Source organism: Colias philodice, chromosome 16 (assembly GCF_061535455.1).
Source record: "Colias philodice isolate Cphi_HAF_F1 chromosome 16, ilColPhil1 Martin Lab GWU primary, whole genome shotgun sequence".
Lineage (NCBI taxonomy): Eukaryota > Metazoa > Arthropoda > Insecta > Lepidoptera > Pieridae > Colias > Colias philodice.
In genome coordinates this window covers 7,665,613-7,692,307 of record NC_143101.1, presented here as the reverse complement: position 1 = coordinate 7,692,307, position 26,695 = coordinate 7,665,613, and the positions used below count along the sequence as shown (strand labels likewise).

Below are 26,695 nucleotides of genomic sequence, written 5' to 3'. Positions count from 1 at the left end.
TCATCATGGTATAAATTTGACGATGAAATTTCGTAACAATTGACCGAGGATGTTAAAGCCAAACCTTTAATACTCAAATGCCGCCGCACGAGATAATATTATGAAAAGCTTTATATTTTAAACACGCGTCCCTTCTGTGTTAAGAGGATTAAATTTTACACCATAATTTTTACAGCGTTTAATTTATACAGTCGAAATTAAGTATTTATGTTGAGCATTTATACTCTATAGGTGTTATACATATGACGGGATAATATTCTGGTAGTAATTTTAAAAATTGCGGCGTAAGGCGGGGTGAAATTGATTAATTAAATTTGCATAAGTTAGCACGCTAGCGATAAGCGAGGGTGGGTCGGAGTAACGCGAGCCTTCTAAATATGCGGTAAAGTCACGTTCCTGAGGCGAGCAGGGCGACCGGGGCGAGTGGGGCGAGCGAGTTGATGCCCCCACTTCGTCTATGCAAATGAGCCTCGTGACAAATTGGATCGGAACCGCGCGCCAATAACTCCGATGCATCCATTTTGCCCCTGTCGGCCCTTTAAAGTCACGATAGCAAATTGGAATATTTTCGAATGTTGAAAAGGACGTTGGAATTCTAAATCGGAACGGTTACGATCTTGATTTGAATTTAGAATTGTCGTCAAAATGGATAATCTATGTTTTATAATTTTGTTTTATGTATTCTTACCATAGGCGACAATTGATTGATTGTACCAGTTTTTTAACGAGTTATTAGTTTATGTTGTTTGCGTATAATAATGATGTATGGAACATCTGCTGTTTACAATATATTTTCTAGAGGTTGTTTAATTTATGTACATACGATATCTAATTAGGGAGTAAACACATTTAAAACTAATGTCAAAGTTTTTCTCGATATAAATAATAATTAAGTAATGAACACGCAATACGCACATAACTCTAATAAACTTAGAGACAAGAATGTTTATTGGTTTTTGCTAAGTATGAATAATAAGTTGTATATTTTTAATTATGAAAGCAAATTCCAATAAGGAGTAATTAATCTTATTATGTTCACGCTAGCGATAGCGGTATGTCGTGATTAGGCATTCAGTTTTATTATGTAGTCCTTAATATTCTTAATAACTAAAATTATGGAAGTAATTCCTTGAACAAACAAATATCTTTACTTCTTATAAACGTATATGGATCTGCCCTCATTCTCAACGATCCATATTGTCATATTGGATTCGAATTGGTGATTTCATATAATGTGTGTTGACAGGCGTGCTGGTTGTGAACGTGACATGGCGCGGCAAGACGTATGTGGGCACGCTACTCGACTGCACGAGGCACGACTGGGCACCGCCGAGGTAATGTCTCAATTTTGCTTATCGTGATCCGTGCTGAGCTTTCAGACGTTCTAATTTTGCCGTCAATGTGAATACGCTAATGAACTTTGATAATTTGATCATTCACTGTAATTGAAGGAATTTCAAATAGACTTTGCTGTTTTTTTTCTTTGTACTAAAAGCTATTAATTCTCCCTACAGATTTTGCGACTCACCTACAGAAGAATTAGACGCGCGAACGCCGAAAGGCCGAGGGGCAAAGAGGGGCCGCGGCGCGAACCCCACTGACATGACAAACTTCACAGAGACCCGTTCATCTGTGCATAGCAAGTTAAGAAATGGCGGCGCCAAGGGACGCAGGGCGCTCCCTTCGCCCACCCCCTTCACTCCCCCTAGACCTGACTCAAAGAGGAAAAGGAATTCTGAAGCGGAGGATCGGCCGCCGACGCCGAAAGCGAAGCGGCCTCCGCCTACGCCATCTTCACCTCCTCCCGATCCCGTCCTCCTAGAATGCCCAGAACCGAATTGTTCGAAGAAGTACAAACACGCGAACGGCCTTAAATACCATAGGTCTCACGCGCATGGCACACCAGACGATGAGGATAAAGACGGGTCGAGTTCAGAACAAGAAGAGACGACGGTGGAACCCGCGTCGCCGGCGAGGCCGCCTTCGGAGCCTGCTACACCGGCCACACCTGTGAAGTCACCTACACCAAAGTCGCCTGAGGAAAAGAGTGACAAGTCACCGGAGAAATCGCCAGAGAAGCCGGAGCCAGTAGAGTCTCCACCGCAGCCGCGCTTCGAGGAGTTCGCGGCGACACCAGAACCCGCGCCGGTGGTCGAGAGACAGCAGACACCTCCACCCCCAGCGACACCGCCCCCTGAAGCTCTGCCTACGTTACAACCCACGCAGTTCAAGGTTTGTCAAAATATTATAGTAAGATTAAGTTTATCCAACAAAGTTATCAGAATGGATTCTCTACTGCTCTAAAAATACTCTAATACGTCTTATGTGCTTGCAAATGTATGTGCAAATAAGCTACATTAAGTGCTGTTTGCATAGGAGAATCAGACGAATATTTAATGAACAAGTACATTCAATTTTTGTTTTAAATTTTGCACTATGTTATACAGAATTTCTATCAATTACAGGTGAAGCCAAGATCAGCCCTAATGCCTTCAGAGGAACGCAAATCAACGGAATCACCGCCAGACGAGTCGCCCGGCAAGCGACGCGCTCGGCGGTCTCCCACGCCGGGCGTCCGGTCTCCCGCGTATTCTGACATATCAGACGACACCGCGCCGGCGGAGGGCCCGCCAGACGCAGACCCCGCGCATCGGCCTTTCCCTGTGTACCATCAGGTAACTTATGAGTGCCTAATATTGAAATAAATTGCGTTATGTTTATAACAGGTTTTAAATCTTCCATAGTTATACTATTGCAAAAATTTTTGGAAGGTTTGCCGACTAAATTCTGGTACTATGTATTACAATTTTGATTTCCTAGTTATTACAGGACACAGTTGGAATATAAAACTGATATTACAGTAAAATAACTTGTAATCACTATTCAGGATTCGGACAGTAATAATAACATTGAAATAACTTTGTCTCTACTATATTTTCAAATTTTATCACCACTTTTCTGGAACGGAATGTATGACAAATTATTAAAAAACAATCAGTTTTTAGAAATATGCATTTAAGATAAACAGTTTATGACATCAACTTTGATATAATTTTTTCAATATTTCTAGTTTTACGGGCAGCCTCCATACTTGCCACCAACGCATCCCCCCACCGCACCACCCCCCGCCTCAGATAAAGGCAAAGAAGACCTCTCCAAAGGAGACCCTAAGGCTGATCTAAAGGTAAATTTTGCTATAAGAAATTGTACTTATTTCATATTATTTCGCAGAATATAATATACATTGACATAAAGTAGCATAAATCTTCAAGAGTTATGAAAGCAAAATAATATATAGAAATTAGAAACACGTGTAATGTTTATGTTTTATATTATATATTTGACGGTGTTTTCAAACACAATAAGGAAAACAATTTTGCCAAAATTGTCGTCGTTTTCCTTATAACTTGTTAATAATATCCTTTTTGACAATATGGGAATACAATATTTTTTGCTTGAACTTGATACCGCGTGTCTCGATACTTATTGTGACTTTTTTCTTGATTTTAGTTCATTTATAATTTTTATTTGTACAAGAAATACTTTGAATTAAGGATAGCAGAAATATTATTATATATTAAAGGATAACAGATATCAAACGTATCATTTAGAATTATTTTCTTCGACTATACCATTCCAGAAGCAGGATAGAGCCACAAACTGTAAAATAAATATAATATGACACTCGCACTCATTTATCTACTAAAATATATTACTCCACTTAATTGAATAATTAAAAAAAAACTGTTTTCTTTTCTTTCAGGACGGTAAACAAGACGGCGGTCCACAAAAGGTGTTACCACAACACTTTTACCCGTACAACTATGTACCGAATTTTCCGTACAACGTCGAAACGGGCCCCCCACCCGGCCCGCCACTTGACGACAAGGCGAAGGACATGGACCGCTCTAAGACCACGCCAAGTCCCTTGGACAAGAAGCAGCCAAGGACAGACGGGAAGGAAAACCCGTCGCGGCCGAATGATAATCATCAGATCTTGAAGGAAAGCATAGAAATGAAAGCGCAGATGGGACCCTACGCGTTCCAGAGGCCACCGCACGCGAGAGAGGAAGAGTTGAGGAGGTGAGAATGACTGTTAATTTCCTACATTTATTGAGTTTTTTTTTATTTGGTCCGCTAACTGGACGTTCCAACATTTAGAAATAGTGAAAATACAATCATATTATTTGACTGTTTGAGTTCTAAATGTAAACACTTCTAAAGTGTTGAAATTATGCTATAAAATACACTATATATAGTGTATTTTATAGCATTTATACGCAGTTTTCCGCAAAAGATTTATACTCAGTTCTCTTAACTAGAGATTGTTACAGTTTTTCGCGACTTACTTTTTGTCTTATTTTTTTCCAAAGTTAGAATTTTTTAAATTAGTCAATGCTGTCGAAGCGCTATGCATACGCTTATGAAGAAATCTAACGCAATATGCTTATCAATTAGCCATTCATAAGCTGCAAGTATGCAATCATATCAACGGAAATCTTCAACATAGAACAACACATACATATAGTTCTAATCAACTTCTTACACTTATATATTTTCTAAACTAAAAAAAGACGGGTTGCACTCCGGGAGTGCCGGCAGAAGTGAAAACTTGATTATTAACGTTGAGCATGTTTGATATTTTGGAATGGTATCCGTCTTACGCTTTTTCGATCAGGTCACGTGTCCTGACGCGAGTTTAAGATTTTATACCCATTACAGAAAAAGTGCTCAACGCCGCTAAAGAAGTTTTCACTTCAATAATCTCCTCATATACCATTCCAGATACTACATGAGCCTGGAGCAGCGTCGCAAGGAGGGCGGCGAGGGGAAGCCGGGCGGTGCGGGCGGGGGAGGGGGAGGGGCGGGGAGCGGACCGGGGGGGGCTCCCCCACGTGCGCAACCCGCACACAAGCCCAAGGATAAGGATGACAAGCCTAAAGAGGAGGTTAAGGTACGTGTTTGATGTGTAAATGGTTATGTTGTGTTGTTCTTTTATAAATTCACATAAAAATGCGTTATTCAAATGCTTCATAAATATGTATACCTTCTTAAAGAATATAAAAAAATTATTCTTTAAAAAAATAAAAATACGTTGTTTATATAAAAGTAGTTGGATAACAGATGTATCCGTTTCTATTTGTTTTAAATTTAAGCACAGTAGATTATGGTTATTATAATGTGCAATAAATTTAAGATTCTAATATTAAAATATAAATTAAGCTTCACCAGTAATAGCAGAAATAGAGCAGATAATATTTATCAATTTTCTATTCACATCGCAGGTGAAGCAGGAAGGTCAGAAGCCGACAACAGAGACGCAGGGCCCGCCGCCGCCGCCCACGTCGCAGTACTACCTGCCGCCGTACATGCAGGGCCCGCACTACGGCGCGCTGCCCTTCGACCCGGTGTACCGCGCGCCGCTCAGCCCCATGCTGGTGGGCGGGTTCGGCGGCGGCTGGACCGTGCCGCGCTACCACGCGCCCGAGGACCTGTCGCGGCCCGGCGCGCCCGCCAAGCTGGAGCTGCTGCCGGGCCACCCCGCGCCCTACGCCTACCCGCACGCGCCGCACAAGATCCACGAGCTGCAGGAGCACGCCAAGTCGCCGCAGGGCAAGCCGCCGCGCGCCGACCCGCCCAAGGAGCCAACCCGCTCGCCGCCGCCGCAGCGCCACGTGCACACGCACCACCACACGCACGTGGGGCTCGGCTACCCGCTCTACCCGCCGCCCTACCCCGGTATGTGCGCGATATACACTCACACACACGCCCATATTACACATACATACACACACGCCCATATTACGCATACACACACACACGCCCATATTACGCATACACAGACACACATAAACACATACAAACACACACACTACACTCCGAATAGTGTCCTCTTTGTTTTAGAACAATAGCCAGAGGATATTTTTATTACACAATTTCGCAGTTTCATGAAGGCCTACTTTTAAATTTAATCTTGATTAACTTTTTGAACAATATTTTTTTTCCAATTTAACTAAAAGTTTAAACCAAAAATTTCTTAATTTAAATTACGCTGTTTTATTAATAGTTTGATATCTATCCCCCATAAAATGGCTATTTTTTAATTAATTAATATATTTCTTCATTTAGTTCCCCTATGGCTATTATGAAAAAAAAAAATATATTTTCTTCATTTATTGCAGTTCCATCTACTTTTATTTTTCGATCGCATGCTTATTTGATTTTGTGTTATTATTTCATCTTTATTTTCTCGAATGCGTCTTTGTTGCCCGAACCTCCCGCCCTGTAGTAATGTTCCCGTGTAATTGGTTGCAGGGGCTCGATAGCATTCGGCCGATAAGCGGCCAAGTCCCGCTCGAGTGTAGCGATGCGCTATACAAAGATAGCATTCGGGAAAAGATGAATAACCAGAGTTTAATAGAAGATTGTGTGTTGCAGCGGCGGCAGTTCTAGCGAGCACGCAAGCGGTCGTCAACTCTTTCCCGACCCCTCCTAAATGAGGGTGACCTCCCGATACGATGGACTCTCCCCTCGATTATACGATACCGGCTCGACCGGTCCAAACTATACCTTCCCCGATACGAGTGCTTCGAGACAAAGTGAAATGTGGACAAAAGTGAACAAAGTGCTAGTGAAGTCGATGGACAAGTGAACTTTAAACTAAGCCAGTAGCCATAATTAAATACTGTGATCTCGCGTGACCTACCCCCGTGTATGTGAAGTGCGCTTTGAATGTTTAGATGTCTCCGAACTGATAGTTACCTGAGTGTTGTGTTTGACTCCCGAGTGGTGTTGTGAAGTTCTGAGGGACGATGGCGGACTCATTCGCTCTCTCGACTTTCCTCTTATTTTGTTTTATATTATGTTCACTAGTGAATGCACAAACTAGTTCTGTACATATTAGTGTTACATGTAAATTACCTTTTAGTGTTCCGTATTGTAAAAACATCGAATCGTAATAACCGGGCATTGTACTGAAATTTGAAGCCCCGAGCGAATTGTAAGATCTTTATTTATGAGCATTCCACAAACAAATGCAAGCATACCTAGTTTTAAAAGTTAATATTAGATTATATTGTAAGTTTAAAGGCGTCAATGTGATGATAAAGTGAGTAGCATGCACAAACTTGCTATCTCGATAGTGAGGAATGAGTAATGACTATTTATATTGTATTAACGTAGAGAGCATCCTATAGAATCGTGGAGTGTGTGACTATCGCTGTGCGTATATGTATGTCTGGCTTTTAATGATAAATATTAAAAATCTCATAGTTCGATATTCTCATACAAGGGATTAGCGTTTCTATGACTTCCGTGCACCATAGTTAAGGACTGTATTTTTCTGCAACATTATTTTATTGGTAAATTTCCTACTCTGAATATCATTTCATACAAAACTAGTCTTCCATTCAGAAAAAAATATGAATCATTTATCTCGGTCCCTGGTGGAGCCTCGCTATAGTATTTTAGCAGAGCGATATAGTTCTTTCGCAGATTACGTAAAAGTTTAAATTCTAAATCTATACTCATAAAGTACTGCCTTTACATTTATGCTCTCTTAATGTCTATGGTCGACTCGCAGTTTCTGGGGCCCGGCCGGTTGTGTTCGCGTTCAATCTTCCTAGAAACTTTCAAACTATAGGAAAATATTGTTGTCTTGTTGGCACATTTAAGTGTTACTGATTTAATGTTAAGTGAATGGAAAAGACGATCGAGACACGTCTATTTGCATTTCAATAAGTAGTCGTTTAAAACACTTTAAATAAATGCGTGTAGTTTGGAACTAAATCAATCGTTTTCGATACTTATAGACTCAATGTTTGTACAAGAAATTATATTTTGAATATTGTATACATGTAATTTCTTTTATAAAGTTTTGGAAGGATCATGTATATTGTTGTTGAAAACGGTTGGTTTTGTTCCGGTCGCTATATTTCAACTTTAGTCAATGTACGCGTGTACCTGTTTCAGAAATTAATAAACGATTTATTAAATAAAAGTTAAGGGGCCTAAACGTTTCTTTTTTAAACCAGTGATTATGAATAAACTTTGGAGCCGAATTTTTGTTTTATCGGATTCCTCGTTGATTGTTTGTATTATTGTATCGTTTCAAAGTCGATTTTGTTAACAATGTACTGTTGAATTAATACAAGAAATGTGACTAAAATACTTAAAAACAATCGATGATTTCGTATGAATGTAAAGAGAGTATGCAAGTAATAATATGATCTCGTACGGCGCAGTGCATTGATTGTTATAGACTGAAATATTTTAACTCATTCGGCACGATGTCTATGCTTTCATTTACTTTATATACCAGTGTCATTTGGTATGCACCGAGAGCGTTGTATCATAGTATCGAATATATTATACATTTGTGTATTTTTTTGATGTAACTAAAGCAAAGTTTGATTTTCTTAGAAAAGAAATTCGAGACGTTAAAAAGGAATAAAAATAAATTATTTCTTATAAAGTGTTTTATTCAATTTCCCTTAGGTGTATAATACAAAAGATTGCCGTGTAAATTATGCAATATAAATTGACTAGGAACAAAGATTCTCGTCAGACTAAACAAGTCATGGAAGGAGGTAACTAAGGATTCAATATTTTGTCTGTTACTTATAAAAGAAAAGGTTAGTATGTAAAGAGGGAGGCAGTTTAGGTTAATACTTGACAAAAGTTTATCACAAATTATAGCATCACACTAGTCTAACGAGAATCCAAAGATATGGGGTAACTTACATAATACAATACATTATTACATTAAAGCTTAAAATTACACAAAATTCAAATATCATTATAATATTATACTTCATATAAGTTAGTAAAGTACTTAAGTTAAATTATGTAAAACAGGGTAGGTGACGGTATTACACATTGCAAAAAAAAATAAAATTAACAAGCAAAAAATATATTACTAATTATTTTTAGGTTAAGTACTTACATAAAATTATAATGAGTTTTTTAGTTAAATAATTTACTATTTTTTGAATCATCGAAATCATCATATTATTATAAATGTATAAATTATTATTACTTCTCCATTAGCCGTGGCTTACAATTAACATTCAATTCGAACCGCGTATTTTGAACTACTCTTTTTACTTATATTAATCAATAACTTAATTATTATAAACTTTATCATAAATAATCTCAATATTATTACTAAAAACCGTCACCTATTACGGTACAATTATTTGGAGTAAAATTGGGAACTCTTTGGCTGTTCGTAACAGATTGTCAAGGTACACAAATAAACATAAAACTACAATAAATTACAGGCAAGGTTATCTATATAAATAATATAGATTAAAGGGCTTTAGGCATTAAGTAATACTGTTATACAAATAGACATTTCACATAATATTCCATATTTTTATGGAATCGAGATTTCATTATAACTACAAAAATTTTGTTGAACTAAGTAGCATTATAGTAGAGCCATTTTAATAGGCAACATTTGACAGTTCAACAAAATTCAACAACGTAACCTAGTAACGACGACATAGAATAATATGATATTTCGTTTTGTTAGAACTGCACATTTGCTTAACTTTTTTCAATTACGATAACATATTTATAATAATAATGACCGATACAAGTAATTTTAGGATTTGATTTTACTGATAAACCCTTAGATTACAAAATAAAATACAGATGGAGCATGACAACCGGCCGTCGCCCTTGTCAAAGAAAATACGAAATCAAAAGCAAATACGTCGCTGCTCCAGTGCTATAGCGCATATAGTGTCATGCAATACGTCAAAAAGGGTTTGCAATTTAAGTAAAAAAATGCTGTCTTGTGATAATAAAACGCTGTAAAATTTGTTCCCGAAAACAAAAAAAAGATAAAACATCGTTTCACAGGTTTTCTGTAGATTATTTGGCTGATTTATTTCTTTATACGAATAATAATTTTACAGATATGAAGGAATACAAAACTTCAACGTATGTTGCCAGTATTTTGAAAATGAATTTGCCATTTTTATTGGTAAAACGGTAAAACGGTTAAAAGATCTTCAGGGTAATGCTGTTGGATTTTTCGATCGTGAATGTGATTATTTGTAAAGTGCACTAAAGGTTCATTCATGATCATTATTAGATTATTTTAATAAGCATAATTCATTATTTTGTTACTTTTATAAAGCTTAAAAACGCCATAGTCGTTTTCGCTAGCGATGATGATGATGGAACTCCATGATGGATATGATGAAAAATAAGGTCATAAAGAAGTTTTACTTCTTACGTGTGTACACTAGTACACGCACAATTTTTTTTATGTAATTTATTTAATTAAAAATTGAATACAATTATTTTGTCCATATATTAGTACATAGGCAGGTACTTTATATAATAAAATAATTTTTACAATATTATTAAAAAATATCAACAAACCCGAAATAATATTAAAATAAAAATTAAAACTTGACTGCTAATTTATGTATATAGCCTACGTCACTACCGCCACTAACATAATAATTCAGATGATTGCAATGACATCTCACAACTTAAAATCAGTCCAACGGTTTATACTGCAGGGAGTGTCAAAGAAATATTATACATACATACATAAACTCGAAAAACATAACCCCCTTTTTTCCATAGTCGGGGAAAAATTAGGGAAATTTTTCAATATCTGGTAACATTACACGCACACAGAAGCACCGTGTACATACAGTGCAGCGGCGAAATGACAGCACACATGGCTTTATTGAAAATGACGATAAATCATTCGGTTTAGTTCGGCAACGCTCCATCTGTCTTTTATTTTGTAATCTAAGGATAAACCATTCTAAACATAATAAACAATTTCTGATTTAAAGAACTGACGTTGCTACAATTTTGTGTCAATAAACCTTTTTTCTTTTTAAATACCAGAGACGTTACTCTAAAAATCGAAATCTGACATCTAGAATCGAATGCATTGATTACTTGGGAATAAAAATCATCATAAATTATTGACATGTGTTTCAAATTCGATTGACAAATGTTTCAAGTCCGTATCGATTAATTCACTTTAATCGATGTTTTTAAGCAGGTTACCACCCTATGAAGATAAAATTGATAGACGTCAAATGTTGCCTATTAAATTGGCTCGACAATAGTTTTTATTTTTGATGCGCCAAATAATCGCTGTCACATCGACAATTTAAAGTATTTAAAAATTCCTCCAAAATATGCATGATTAATTAATTTACAAAATTATTAATTTTATTCAATCTCTTCATATCTTATTATTTCTCAATTTTAAAGTACTAAGCATTTCATTAATGCGTTTTTTAAATAAAGAAATAAACAACCAATTTAATACATCCATTTTAAATTCACTATAATAATCAGTCTATATCATCAGGCCGTAACTGCCTCTCGCCTTCACTAAGGAAAATATGCATTGCCTTATACAATAAATACAAGCCGAACATTCGTCGTTCCTTCAACGGCCAAGAAGCCGCGACCCCATAATAATTACCTGCTTTTAAATTTTTCAAATTTTGTATGCCAATAACATCAATCATGGACGCTTCATAAGTATATGCTTCAGCTGGTATGACGTTTTGAAAAATATGCAAACATATAACGCCTACTTTGTCGTTCCATATGTCGAGTATGTGTTGAACTTTTTTGTCTTTGGACTGGCGGAAGTCACGCTTCCATAGAGTTAACGCTTGGTAGAGATGGGAGTAGGGCCGCGAGCGTTTACCTGGGAATAAAACATTTTAATTAAATTGAGTTAATAACAATTTTTCTTTATTAACTATTAAAAAAAATTATCTACCGAGAGAGCAATACAAAGTATATCGGGGGTTATATCATGAAAAGCTAAAGGAAATATACAGCCTTATAAAAGTCGCTTTCCAAAGTCTGTGTATAAATGCTTCAATCTTTAAAACTACGCAACGGATTATGTATTATATAATATTATTTTTTTTAAAGTAGAGTCATTCTCGAGGAATATTTTAGTCTATATTTTATTAGGTTTTAGACAAAGTGGGCGAATCCGCGGAAAGCTAGTAACTAATATATTGTTCCTACATGGAGATAAGTATGTAGAAGAATAGATATTTAAGGAAACTCAATGTGTTTTATTTTTGTATGTTACACGAATATGATAGAGAAAATTATTTGTTTAATCAGCAAGTATTTGGAAATTAAAGATTTTAAACGCGATTTATTCATTATACTCAGGGGCGTGCACAGAGTTTTTGGACAGGGTAGGCAGAAATATTGCAATGATAATAAGTCATAAAAACTAATATTTCATATTGCAGTACTGATATTTGATTGGAGATACATAGTATTTCCGCAAAATAATGGAAAACATATCACGAACATAGGTCATATTATCTATAAAATAATTGTCAAAGTAGGTATGATATCCTAACTAGTATTCTATATTATGTAATTAATGATTAACTTTACCTTTGTGTATTACAAATTCCGGTATAGATCCATTTATAGATCGGCCTTTTTCCTATCACTCTCTGTTTGATAAAAGTTTATTCATAAAACAAAAATAAGAATTTTTCGTTAAATTAGGTATGCCTTATTATCTTACAAAATACACTGATGATATACATAATCTATTTAGTTACTCTCAAAACACTCAAATTGTCGTATTAAACATTATTAATTTTCTCAAAAAACAAATTTAACCTCAAAGTAAACGTTTGTTATTTCCAAAACAAAACAAACGAATAATGATACTATTTGCAGATGGTCTTTACCGCTACAAAATTGTATACATTATCTGTTTATCACACTTCTTAAATTGGTCGCATATTCAACTTCAGTTTCGACTTTCGATAGTTCCGAATTCGGTTCGTACTTCGTACCTAATTCGTATATCTTCGTAAAAAGACACTGCCTACCTTGTGTGTTTGTGTGCGTGGTTTTATTACATCAGTGTGCCGTGTTTATAGGCACGCACGCATATGAAATATGCGTAGACACGCAGAGCACACATATAAAAACTTAGACACGGATAGTTTGTGTCTTTGCCGTCCCGTGACGTACTGGGTCCTGTGGCGGCGCTAGTGCAGCGCATGAATAGTGACTTGAGCCGAGCCGGTGTTATAGAAATTAGATAATAATGCTACCAAAATACCGATAGATGGATCTAAAATATATTTGAAATATATTTTTATTTCATAACTACATTGCGCAATTAATAAAATTTAATGACGCTGTGAATTTCATTTATGCATAATAAATATTGATCAGAGTTTGGTAAATGGTAGGGTAGGCAGTGTCTTTATGTCTTTATGGAATGCACGCCACTGATTATACTTATGATATTAGCGTAAAATCAAACACTAGAAAATACAACAAATATTTAGAAAACAAATAATGTTATCATATTGATATTGCACTTGAATCATTTGATGGCACTTCTTTAGATACGCTATCAGCAAGGTCTTAATAAATACTTAATTGAAAGATAAACATGATAATTATAATCCTTTTAGAAACAAATATTGTTTTCCTTAATCATTTTTTTTAACTTTAGTCATATTGTTTAGTCTAGTTACAAAAAAAGTAGTTTTGTATTTTATGAATAATATAACACGTAGCATGCTTCCTACTGGCAAAAAACTATTCAGATGTATAATATTTTAATATTTACAAAGATAAAAAAAAAACGTGATTATACACGCTCTAATGAATTCAAAGGTGAATAATTAGTAAAATAAAAACATTGGTTTTTTACTCATTGGAAGATGAGAGATTCTATGTCACTTAATACGTTGTATGGCTTTTGCTTGGACCAGTGTACATAAATTCTGTTACCTAAAATTTTAATACAACATTTTTTTTTATTAAATTACGTAAAACCTGTCACGTATAACGCGATAATGTGATATTTTACATAAACTAAATTCTGAATCACTTCAAAAAACGATAAACTCAAAAGATAAGGCTCCCTAAATTACCAAAACTTTGTTATTATAATAAAGCTAGAGTTTAATTGCTAAACTTACATGCTCATTTTTATTTTAAGCAACATAACAATTATTTCTCACTAGCGGTCCGCCCCGGCTTCGCCCGTGGTACATATTTACATTTTCTCTACATAAGAACCATCCTCGTACTTCAAGGAATATAATAAAAAAAAGAATTATCGAAATCGGTTCAGCCGTTCTCGAGTTATGCGCTTACCAACACATTTTGCGATTCATTTTTATATATAAGACTAGCGGTCCGCCCCGGCTTCGCCCGTGGTACATGTTTACGTTTTCTCTACATAAGAACCATCCTGGTACTTCCAGGAATATAATAAAAAAAGAATTATCGAAATCGGTTCAGCCGTTAACGAGTTATGCGCTTACCAACACATTTTGCGATTCATTTTTATATATAAGAAGAAGATGTCATAATGTCACGTACAGATTTAATCAAAATCGTTTAATTTGTTTGTGTAATAGCGCTCAAGCCATAAAAACCGCAAAATCTTTATCTTCGACAAAGTTGTGAGCAAAGTATCACAACAACTTTATTGCATTTAAAACTCACAAAACATAGTGTATCATAAAAGTAATTAATATATAATATCGTTAGAAAAAAATAAAATAAAATAAAAACTTAAACTCATGCAATTATTTTTTGTCACCGATCCTTGATAAGTGTTACACAAATTTTAAAGGAGTCAGTTACATACAAACATACAGATGAATAGAATTGAAGCGTGTTTATTAAACATATTGAATATATTTTGCAATTAAAAAAAGTATATTCAACTTACCTTTCCCAACATAAAATATGGAATTAACGAAGGTCACCCATGACAAATGGCTGTTTTGCTTAGAGGCTCTAGCCGGCAAGTTATTAGTAAGCCTCGGGTCCAATAATAAATACGTAAACGATGTTTTTGTAGTTCCCTCCCGCCATTTTTTGTTGGGATTCGCGAAATCTGCTCTTGCTTTGTTCTCTAATTCGATGTAAGGTGATAAATTTTGCATCCAGTCCTCGTTGCGAAGGGATTTCTCTAATTCTATACTGTATGCTGTAAATTGGAATAAGTGTTGATAATTTTACAAATGGTGAAAGAATAAAAATAAAATATAACTTTATTTGTCTCTTTATAACAAAACTAGGTTACTTGCAAATACATTATGAACTAAGAATGTATGAAAATTATTGAGTGTTTAGTTAAAATATTAGTATTGACTACAAAAGTAGAGAACTTTCTAATCTAAATTACCATTCTTGAGCAATTTTAATGTTTTACTTGGTAATTTAATATTTTTGATTATCATTATAGCTAAATTTATAAAAAAATATAAGATTTAACAACTAAAAATGCATTTACAAAATAAATAATTTCATAATTAGTGACAATTCCGTCAACTATTTAAATGACAAACTTTTTGTAGAGAAAGGAGAAATAGATTTAAAAAGTTTAATTATTATTTTTTATTTAAATCTTCGTGAATAATTTAATAATTAATAATAATTGAACCGAAAGCTTTATTTCATTTTATTCATAAACAATCAAATTGTAATATTATTGATAACAGTAGTTCAATTCCTTGAGCTTCTTTTTCCTGTTTGGTTGATTTTTAACAGGAAAAACTTTCTGTTTATTAAAAACACAGATTAAAAATGTTTCATTTGTTATTTGTCGAAATACCGACTAAACAGGTTCTATTACAAAATTTTAACAGGATAACACAAATCAAAATAAGACCATTCAATACATTTCTATTTTTTTACGTGTTTTTTTTATTTCGTACTTTGAGTTAATCAATCTGAAAAATACATCAATAAGTATGTCCTCTTTAACATTACATTTACATTATAATTTTTTAGTTGTATTTCATAAAAAAATACTTAGGTATCCTATCTAATAAGGTGGGTATCTATTAATTTTTTGTATCTTATGAAGTTCATCATCTTTTTTCAGCAGTAACAATTTGGGTTAAATTCACACTTATAAAATTATATTAAAGTTTTTACTCACATTTGCCTTGTTCATTACTCTTGGCCACAATGGGGTTTTTCCTCAACGCCTGTAATTTCTTCAAGTACAATGTTTTAGTATTATCCAGTATGGGCCCAGGTTTGAATCCCAGCTTGGTTAGTTCAGCTCTGAGCGTGTTGGTGTCATACTCCATGGATGGAGGTAGGGAAGAGGCTATAGATAGAATTGTTTGGTCGTGGGAATTTTGGTCAGCTGCTTCATCTACTGGTAATCTGGAAAATTATTAATACATAATTAGTTTAAGATGATATGATTAATTGTATATACAGATTTATCCAAGTAATTAAAGGCGAAATTTTGTAAGAATATATGTTGGATTGACGATTTGTGTTTGTTATTCTTTCACGCGTAAATGATTGGACGGATTTTATTGATTACATACATCAATACTTAACCTATACATATACTACATATTATTTACTTTTGCTCGCGGGATCGACTGGGTAGTAAATCATACATTCATGGACTTGATAGATTCGACGTGATTATTAAATAAAAACTTAATTATAAAATTTGAGAAATTTAGTTATTACATGCAACTGCTTAATTGACCGATAGTGCCGATTCATCAATGAGTTGACGAACCAGCAGGCAAAATTGATTTAGAAAGTAGTTATTATAAGCTCGTAAATTAAAAATTCCCACTTACACGATAGAAGAAACCTTCAATCGCTTCTCAATAAGCACAACATCTTCTTCCTTGTCCTCATACTTATATTCCTCATGTACATTTGCAAGAACAATGCTCCCAGAAAAGTTACTACTCACACCACTACTAGCTGACGAGCGTCTGGTATTAAACACTTTATTTTCATCACTACACGACGATAACCATTCATTCGTCTTATTTTGCATCACTATCACAGCTTTGTCCAAATCCCTTGAATTGTCGTCCGTTATAAGAGACTCTTCCGTCAATCTACTCTTGAAATTAGACGAATTCTTCTTTTTCAAACTACTCTTCGAATGGTAATTGACATGCGTGATGCAGTTTGGAGATCCGGGTAGAGAGAAGTTTTCGTACATACTAATTCTTTGCTTGAGATCATTGCTTTCTGTAGTTTTGTCCACTGTTTGTTCTAGAGGTTGGATGCCGCTTATTTCTACTTCTGCTTTCGATTTGCACGTTTTAAACGTGTTTATTGTGTCGTTTAGATCTTCTTTCTCTTTGATGTTCAGGTTTGTTAGGTCTACCAGCCAGGGTTCAGACTCGTCTATGAGATAAGTGTCTCCGAGTATAGTGGGGTACAGTTTGTTCATGGTAAAGGTGTTCTTTTCGCACCACTCTCGGACCATGTCAGATTTTCGTATGGACATATGTTGTTGTTGGTCATTGGTAACGGGCTCATATTCTGCCACTACTTGGTCTGTTGATACTAAAATTTTGTCTGCAAAACGATACAAAATTTGGTTAAATTATAATGTTTGTTAAACTCATTGAATGTTTTTCAGTTCATAATTTATAATTTAATGAATCGAAATGATGATATTAAAGAATAAAATAAGGAAGACACTTAGAAATTTAGTTGTTTTATTTTTATTTTAACAAAAAAGTTGTATTCGTTGTCTGAAATATAACTATCCATATATATAAACGTGGTCTTTATCAATTCATTTCGTAATAAATACCAAACCTAAACCATTTATACCATAAGTATCGCCCACATAAGTATCGGCGACCGGACGAAACACTTTAGCATAATAATTAGGAAAGCTACCAATTACGGTCAAGCCTCCGCATTGTTACTTCCTAAGTCCGTCAGGTTTTGGTTTTTGGCGCAGTCGAGTCGAATATAAATTACCAACTATTTTAATAATCAACGCCCACAATCTCCCTACCGTGCGTGGGTTCGATAATAAAGTATTATGGAAAAAACTAATAAACATGCATCTTGTGTGAATCAATTTAATTTTATGACCATAATCCATATAGATCTCGATAATTCTGTAATTTTGTTAACGGTATAAAGATGTCGTAAGCAGCCGAGGTTCAATTTTGTTTATTAGTAAAACTATTGTTAATGGTATTATAATAATTCAATTCATAAAATAAACCCTGCGTTATAATATCAAATATATGTAGTACATTTTAACGATCATTCGCTCTAACTACACAATCACAATATTGAATAATAATCTACTAACATCTATGGAAAACTGAAAAGCGTGTCTTTGTCAACAAAGTTAGGAAGTGATATGCAAACATACAGACAATGAAGAGCCCACAATCGTATTGTACGAAACAGGCTCTTTGAGGAAGTTTACCTGTACTTATACGCTTTAACATGCATAACTGATATACAAATATTGTATCTGTAACACCAACTTTATGTGCATCATGTAAGGCATCATGTTATGTTAATATTAAGTGCTTTGTGATCTATTTTCATTTTTCATAATAGATTATTATATCTCTATGCGTGCAAAGCTTTCATTTTATTTGTTAATATTCATACGTTAAGTTTATTACGTGAAATTTTAATATACGTATAGGTACTATACCTGCAGTAATGAAAGTAAACGGAACAAACAAAAAATATAATAAATCTATATTATGTATAGGTATCTGTTTTTTTTTGCGTTACTCAAATCTACAAAATACAAATACTTTGGGGATACAAAAGAGAATATTCCACGAATAAGCAAAAAAATGCGATTAGGAATGCGAAGGGCCTTATATTCTTTAGCCAACAATGGGTAGAGTACATCGTTTTCTGTTGAGTGTGCAATTTCCTAATGATGCATACAAGAGCTTTAATTTATAAATCCTTTTTAACGGCTGTTGCTCACTTTCATCAATTATCTTTTTTATGCGTGAATAAAGTAGGTAGGTAAATGAAGAGCATTGGAATACTGAAGTCTTGATGAGGTTAACTTTTTGAAGGATTATAAAAATTGAGACAGTTACATTTTCTTTAACATTAGTTATAATAAAATAATTATAACATATTATAATATTATGTAAGTAATCATGGTTACTATGTATCTGATATAGTTTATGTATCTGATAATAATAAAGACCACCCAGTGTCGCAAGTAAAGATAGTAATAAAAGTTAGCTAGCCTTTTTTTACTGTCTTTTCTTCCAAGCTACATTTTACATAAGCCATGATTTAACTTTATTAGATTGAGCCAGTGGCGTAGCTATCATAGGGCCAGGTGGTGCAGTGCACCAGGGCCCCGGAGCTCAGGGGGCCCTCAAACCTCAGCTTTGAAAAAAATTTTTTTTTTTAATTAAAAAAAAATCGATACACTAAATTCATCAATGTTTCCAGTAAAAGTGTTCAACTGTCAAAATTAGATGACATCACCGATTTTCATACTGTACGCAGCAGCAACAGTTAAGTGTTACAGTATTGACTACCCTCTCAAACACCGAACGGCCCAATCGGGCCGCGCTATGACGTAATACGCCATTCTGTTAACCTTTTGACCGCCAGAGCAAAAACGCATCGCCGTGCCCTCCACGCCAAGCCACAAATTCAATGAGATAACCTTGAAAATAGTAGGGATTCCAAAATGTTATCGATAAACATAATAATTCACGTCTGAATATTTGAATAAACAGCTTATAACACAAAAATAATATTTATTTAACCTCATCTCCTACTGTAAAAACTTAAGACCACATTAAATAGCAACTATCAACAAAAAAAATCAACCTTTTGAGATACAAAAATACATATAAAATTGCAGCAAGTTACAGCACTATTCTCTATCAGTTACGCCCCATTGGCATGTATACATGCCAATGGCGCGGGCAACCATCCTTTTTTTATAATCTCTCGCTTCTGATTAGGGATGTGTAGCTGTATATTATTATAACTTATCGAGTTTATTTATTAAGTTTATATGAACTATAGGTATTATTGTGGAGTGTTTATTTGTAAATATCAAAACAACTATTACCTTTAAATAAAGGGAATTGCATTATGAGCTATTACGCACTGTCGACCAGTCGCCGGCGACTGGACTTACGCCGACGACAGTGCGCAAGCCCCTATTTAAACTATAGTAAGTCACACAGTCGACTTGTCGACAGTGCGTAATAGCTCTAAAACTACATATTTATTTTCCAATCATTTAGTTTAATACTTGAGTTATTACAAATACTAATTATATGTAGGTTACCATATTTTGATATGACATAGCGACAATTTGTATCATAAGAATATTCTAATAAAGGCACTCACACTCTCGGCAATACTCGATAAAATATTTTTACAACTTTCCGCACTTAACAACACGGCACGCGCTTACGACGTCACCAGTCCGACATCTATTCATGTCAATGGCGCAGAAGGGATTGCATATCGATACTGTGCTAGGTAGGGCATGCACCCGGGTTTACCCGGTTCCGAAAAACCCGGGTAAACCCGGGTTTTTTGATGATCTTGAGAACCGGGTCTGAATAGTATGAAACCCGGTTCTCCCGGTTCCGACCAAAATATTAAAATATAAAGTATTATTTATATTTTGCTGCATTATTTTAACAAATTTATTGTATCTGGCAACGTCAGACTCACGTGCATCGCGAATTTTCGTGCCACGCCTCAAACGTGGCTCCGATTGGTTGTCTAACCTTAGATGCTATAAGTTTCCTACGGTTGTATTACCAAAAAAAATTAGGCTTCGAAAATGACAAAAATTAGGCTACAGAAATATTTTTATTAGATTTCTCGTGAATTTGAAAAGCTGTTAATTTTACTGATTCATATTTAATGGTTAGGGAGCCAGGTGCAAATTTGGTTAACTATTTCCTCTCAAGAGATAATTCGTCAGACGCATGAGAGTATAGTATTATAAAGCCTCGTGAACGTCAGCTGGCGCTCTGTTGGGGGGGTGAGCGGTTGTAGCCTCCCACGCACATAGGAAAAAAAATACATTCATTCATTCATTTCCTCTCAGCTAAAAATTTGTCAAATTGTAGCTAACCCAATATCTCAACGAAAAAAAATAGTCAGCTGGTTACAACATGGTATATTATACGTCAGCTGGTGTCTCGAACATGAAAGTTAAATTTAAAGAAAAATTTATTTTCCGTTATTTCCTCTCAAACAAAAATTTACCTGATGATAGCTTATATGTAACTGTGGATAAATATATATGTCAGCTGGCTGTATCTTGGTGGAAAAACCGTCAGCTGATACGGGAGGCTACAACCGCTCTTCCCCCCAACCGAGCTCCAGCTGACGTTCACGAGGCTTCATAATACTATACTTTGATGCATTTTACTAATTACCGCTTGAGAGGAACTTGGTCATAAAATCTGCTGCTGGCTCCCGGACCATAATGATCCAGTCATGTTTTTGTTTTTGGTATCAAGCTGAAATTTATATCGAATACTCAAGTCTTCGGTCCCTTTTATGTGAAAAAGTCGAACTCACAAGCCAACGCATCAAAAGATACAGCCGTAAAAGCTGAAAATTTTCGAAAATTTCGACATTCGCATGGGACTCAAAACCTACAGCTGGGTACTTTTCATGTTTTTATGTGATATTAAGATAACAAGAGCGCCGAGACAACCGTCAAAACGCTAAGGAATAGAATACGCTATTGATACAAATTGACATAAGCGTATGATGTTTTGCCTAAGGATTCGGTCACACTACCAACGACGACGACGACCACAAACAAAATTTTCATCCAGTCGAAATTAAATATATTGTGCAAAACACAATTAAAAAAATTTTTTCGAGATCAATGGATAAAAAAATAGGCTTTTCGTAGAAACGGTAGCTCCTAGAAAAAAATGTATTTAACCTTTTTTATAGATAATTTTATGATGTACAATTTTGGTTCCAGGTGATTGTATGATAAACTTACCGTCTCGGCGAAAATCGCAAAAAAAACTATTTTTTTATTAATTGACCTCGAATTAATTTTTTTCCGAGTACCGTAAACCGTCCGTGACGGGAGATTTAAATATTTTATTTTGAATAAATTTTGGCAAGATTTGAATTTTGGTCGTGGTCGTCATCGTCGTTGGTAGTGTGACCGAACCATTACCAAAATATCATGAGCTTATGTCAATAATTAGCGTTAGCAATTTCTATTCCTCGGCGATACTGACGTTTGAGTAAGGGCCAAGGTACTTTTATAAGACTGATAAATAAAGAGAAGTATTGAAATTTTGTTTCTTTATTAATTTAATAAAATAAGACACAAGCCGCTAAAGGCCTATCAGGTACTTTTACAGTTACTTTTGTTTAATTTCGTATTTTTTCCGAAGTATTATAAAAGAACCGGGTAACCCGGTTCTACCCGGTTCTGAGCTCGATTTGGAACCGGGTTTCAAAAACTTGGAACCGGATCCGGTTCTGCATGCCCTAGTGCTAGGGATGCGCATGATTGGCGAAAAGGAAAATATTCAAATCAACAATATCCACAATATAGACAATATGGTATTATACCAAAGAATGTAGTATTTACCTTTTTTCTCAGTGACTAAGCTTATATATTTTTTTTTGTAGTTATTACAAAAATTAAGCGAATTAGAGTAATTTCGCTGAAATTTTAATGAAGTTACTTGAATATTACACTACATCACTAGTAGGCACGTATACATGTCATTGGCGCGAGAGAACATGCTTTTTTAGCCATTAATTAAGTTAATTTTTGTCATCAAATATTTGAATAACTACTTGGCAATTTTGTTTACTGTGTACAATTATGTAATAACTGAGGATTCAGTTCATAAACTGTATAAATAAAACACGGAAAAGTAAAGGTTTAATATGTTTATTTTGTATTTATCTATGATCTGTTTCTTGGCTTGTATAGGTGTCGTTGGCGCACAGGGCACGATTGCGCATGACATCTATAGATGTCATTGGCGTTCAAAAGGTTAAACACCGTGCGGCCCGATCGGGCCGCGCTTCCTCATTCGACTTTGGACGAAATCATTGGACGAAACAACGGATAAATTGAAAAAGTATAGAAATGACTTCGAGTCCTTCAAATCCAAGGCCACCGAAACCGCGAGAAAATACGATATCGATCCTACCTTTCCAGAAAAGCGACGAAGAAAAACTAAAAAGTATTTCGATGAATTGGCTTCTGATCACCGATTCGAAAACCAGGAAGAAGTCTTTAGAGTAACTATTTTCAACAATGTACTCCGTACTCGACATAATAATCAATCAGTTATATGAGCGTTTTATTGGTATGAGTGCAGTTTGTAAATCGTTCGACTTCCTGATGCCAAAAAACTTGCTTAGCTGGGATGAAACGATTTTACTCGAGAAATGTGATCAGTTTCAGAAGAAATATTGCGATATAATTGTGACCCAATTTCTCGCTCCAATTTCTTAATGTATATCATCTGATTCTCCCTCAATTGATGGAGACGTGGTCTATTCGCCAGCTTTGCAAATAAATTATAACAAAATTTGGCGTGCTCGAATGTGACCTTACGGAAATGTATGCAGCGATCAGCGATGCTACTGTTTCATACAATTCCTGTTACTTCCGCGGCAGCAGAAAAATCTTTCAGTAAACTGAAGATTATAAAAAATTATTTAAGAAACAGCATTCGACAAGATCGCCTCCGACATTTATCGTTAATTGCAATAGAAAATGAGGCGGCATCAAACTTGGATTTGAGTGAAATTATAGACGAATTCGCAAAAATTAAAGCGCGCAAGAGATTGTGAATTGGGCGGGGAATTCTGTTAAAATCGTTTTTTCCATTAATTAATCTCATCTGTATAATAAATATTCTATATTGTCATGTGCGTCGTTGTTTATTTATTCACTTTTTCTTCTATTAAACACATGGAGATTCTAATAGAGACGACGTATGGATTTAGCTTACTAGGTATAAGTTTACTTACTGTTTTCTATTCATATTCTTATCAATAATTTTGAAGAAATCATATATAAATTCAAATATAAGTTCAAACTACGCGGAAAGAGGGGAGGAGGAGGGCCCGATTCTTTCCCTATGCACCAGGGCCCTTGTCCCCCTAGCTACGCCACTGGATTGAGCAATCCTATAAAGTAAATGCTACACTTTCAGCTATTATACCCCATATGGCAGGAAAATAAGATGCCAATCTATAAAGTGCAGTGTGGGAAAAATTATAAATATTTTACTTTCGCGAAATACCTAGCTCGCAGCCGAGATCTGTTCCCGCAAGAACTTGTTTACCGATTCATTCACAAAGGAAGTGTTGTGAAACTTAAACTTTGTGTGACTCATATCAGGTTGAAATCAAGTTGTTTATATTACGAAATTCTTGCGTAAGGTTATGTTGTGTTTCGTTAAAATTTGGTAATTGCAATTAGTGTATCCTACCTATATCTAAACTTAAGAAAAAACATGTATTTTATGTTTTTTTTTAAACATTTACTTAGTTAATATGTAATTAATAAAAATTTAAAAAATATAAAAGAAACTGTCCGTAGGAAATTACTAAGTACCTAACATAAATGTATTTTTTATATCAAACCTAAAACCTGCTAAATTAAAGATTTTAACCATGTGTCAACCCTCATCTAAGAGGAAAAAACAGCAATTTTATTTGGTGTGTAACAAAATAATTTACATAAAACACATAACTCTACAATATACATGATAAGGAGGAAAGGTCAGAATTAAAAAAGTATTGCATTGTAACAAACAGGAAATAAACAATTTTTATTTTAGGTATCAAAATTCCAAATATCATCAGATATGGAATAATTTTTTTTTGTTATACATAAATAAAATAATAAAATTTAATACATAAGTAATAAAATTAAAAAAGCATTAATAATAATAATTAATCAATTGATAAATTTCGTGAGAATTTTTTATGTAAATTATTTTAATCTATAAACAATATCATTACACCAGTATTACATAAAAACCAAGAGATGATTTAAACAAGGCATAATACACCAAATATAAATATACATATATAGCAATGTATAAGAAACAGTGGCAGGTGCTTTGCTCAAAATAACTTGCCAATTATATACCAGTATTGCAAACAGATGGAAGTTAAAGCTGCACCATTATAAGATTGGGACCACCTGTTCATGCACCTTGTACCATGAACCATATTTGAACTCATTTAATTTCTTTGAGTTTATTGAAAAGAAAAATATGTATTTTTCTATCTATATACCAACAACCTTTACACAAATATAAAAGTTTAGTTACACCACTAGAACGGTTGAACAGATTTTAATGATTTTTGCTTTGTTCGATTTGTCATATTATTTGAACTAATGTAAAAATTTAATTTGGACTTCGCTTTTATTCAGTTTTAAATAATTATTAATAAAAAAACAGTAGTATTTCTGCTACTTAAAGTTATTGGAACGGTTACCTTACTATTTCAAATTACATAAATTACTGCCTTATGTACTGTATTAATCCATTTATTGTATACTTACTTGTGAAATTTTTTAACATGCTGTGGTACATTAAATTGACAAATAAATATACAAATTGACTCACCCAAATCTATAGTATAAGCGCAGTGCGACCCAAACGAGTCATCCTTGTCGTCCACTACATTATGTAGATAGTCATACACCTCCCACTGCTGTTCCCTCACAGCATAGTCAAAAGCAGAGAATCCGTCCAGGTCTCTCTGGTATGGATCGCCTCCGCAGCCTATCAGCAGCTTCAAGTTATCCACCCTGCCCCATATTGCAGCTATGTGGACGGGTGTCACACCATCGTCATTACTACAATAAATTGCTTATTTCATTTTCGGGACTTGTATGAGTTATAAAATACAAGTGACGAAATATAAAAATATGTTTTAATACAATATTATCTTTAATATGGTTAGGTATTTTATAAATGTGAAAGGTTATGAAAAGTAAATATTGTATTTTTGTACCTGAACTAGTAATATTTTTCTGTCAGCTTTACCACTTTAATTATAATAATTTCAAAAAATTTATTTCAAACACTAATTGAATTTTCTGTAAATAATTAATTATTATAGGTAAAAGGTAAATTTAATCTAGGATAAATGGTATGAAACTTACATAATATTTGGGTCTCCTCCATTCTTTAAAATTATCTCAGTGCATTCTTTTGATTTATCCAATGGTTCTATTCCTACAGCTAAATGTAAAACTCCAATACCCTTACATGGTAAAATTAGATTCAAATCTACTGTATTTTCACTCAAATATCGATCAACACATCTGTAAATAAACAAACTTCACTAGTAGCTTCATTATTGACAGTATTGTACTTGTTCAACGTTTTAATATTTTTGTTTTTACCTCGATTCGCCACTTTGAATCAAGTCGTATAATTTAAAAAGCTCTTTATACAACGTGCCCATGGTTTTCGCAAATAGAAACTAAATTAAAAGTCTGCGAGCTCGCAACTTGTATGTCTTCATTTCCTGCGGGATTTCCTGCTGGCGATATCACATATATCAAATCTAATTATAGATTACAAAATTTATTTCACTCATATTTGTTGTATTATCAATTAACTTCAAGGTTCACATAATAATTCCACTTTTAAAATCACTATTAGAATTTTTTAAATTTCACGCTCGATTGTTTTTGTAATTTTTTAAATTAACGTCAGTCTCTGGCGGCGGCACGGTTTTCTTTGTTTACGATTGGATTTGGATGCGTTTGCGTTCCATTATAGGCACGATGTGGAGAGTTCCGTTACGCTATATTATATTTTTAAAATAAAATATTTTTATTGTCACTACAATAATATTTTTTCATGCAATTAAAAAAAATTGT

At 34.4% G+C, this 26,695-nt stretch overlaps 2 protein-coding genes and 2 long non-coding RNA genes across 7 annotated transcripts in view; 3 read left to right on the top strand and 1 right to left on the bottom strand.

Annotated features, from left to right (window-relative positions):
• The window catches only part of LOC149481807 (uncharacterized), a 117,692-nt gene extending 109,219 nt beyond the window's left edge, over positions 1 to 8,473 (top strand). For 3 of the 4 annotated variants that reach the window (XM_089704800.1, XM_089704799.1, XM_089704798.1), the window contains 8 exons: positions 1,247 to 1,334; positions 1,515 to 2,232; positions 2,466 to 2,675; positions 3,071 to 3,184; positions 3,764 to 4,083; positions 4,786 to 4,954; positions 5,286 to 5,739; positions 6,439 to 8,473. In XM_089704800.1, the coding sequence (XP_089560926.1) occupies positions 1,247 to 1,334; positions 1,515 to 2,232; positions 2,466 to 2,675; positions 3,071 to 3,184; positions 3,764 to 4,083; positions 4,786 to 4,954; positions 5,286 to 5,739; positions 6,439 to 6,500 (2,135 nt within the window). In that variant the 3' untranslated portion in view covers positions 6,501 to 8,473. Of the gene's footprint in view, positions 1 to 1,246; positions 1,335 to 1,514; positions 2,233 to 2,465; positions 2,676 to 3,070; positions 3,185 to 3,763; positions 4,084 to 4,785; positions 4,955 to 5,285; positions 5,740 to 6,315 lie in introns of all 4 variants that reach the window. The other variant, XM_089704801.1, reaches the window with a different exon arrangement.
• A 329-nt stretch (positions 8,474 to 8,802) lies between these two features.
• The window catches only part of LOC149481782 (uncharacterized), a 270,870-nt gene continuing 252,977 nt past the window's right edge, over positions 8,803 to 26,695 (top strand). Inside the window, exon 1 of the long non-coding RNA XR_016316805.1 lies at positions 8,803 to 8,820. This is a non-coding gene — a long non-coding RNA (uncharacterized LOC149481782). The remainder of the gene's footprint in view (positions 8,821 to 26,695) is intronic.
• On the bottom strand, positions 11,106 to 26,579 carry LOC149481805 (uncharacterized). Its single transcript, XM_089704582.1, has 7 exons — positions 26,213 to 26,579; positions 25,970 to 26,131; positions 25,428 to 25,660; positions 16,629 to 17,367; positions 15,959 to 16,191; positions 14,741 to 15,001; positions 11,106 to 11,701 (listed from the first exon to the last, which is right to left on the bottom strand). The coding sequence occupies exons 1-7, from the start codon at positions 26,272 to 26,274 to the stop codon at positions 11,337 to 11,339; spliced, it is 2,055 nt and encodes a 684-aa protein (XP_089560708.1). The 5' UTR covers positions 26,275 to 26,579; the 3' UTR covers positions 11,106 to 11,336.
• LOC149481806 (uncharacterized) lies at positions 20,314 to 22,313 on the top strand. Its single transcript, XR_016316779.1, has 2 exons — positions 20,314 to 20,716; positions 21,281 to 22,313. It is a non-coding gene; the product is annotated as an uncharacterized LOC149481806 (long non-coding RNA).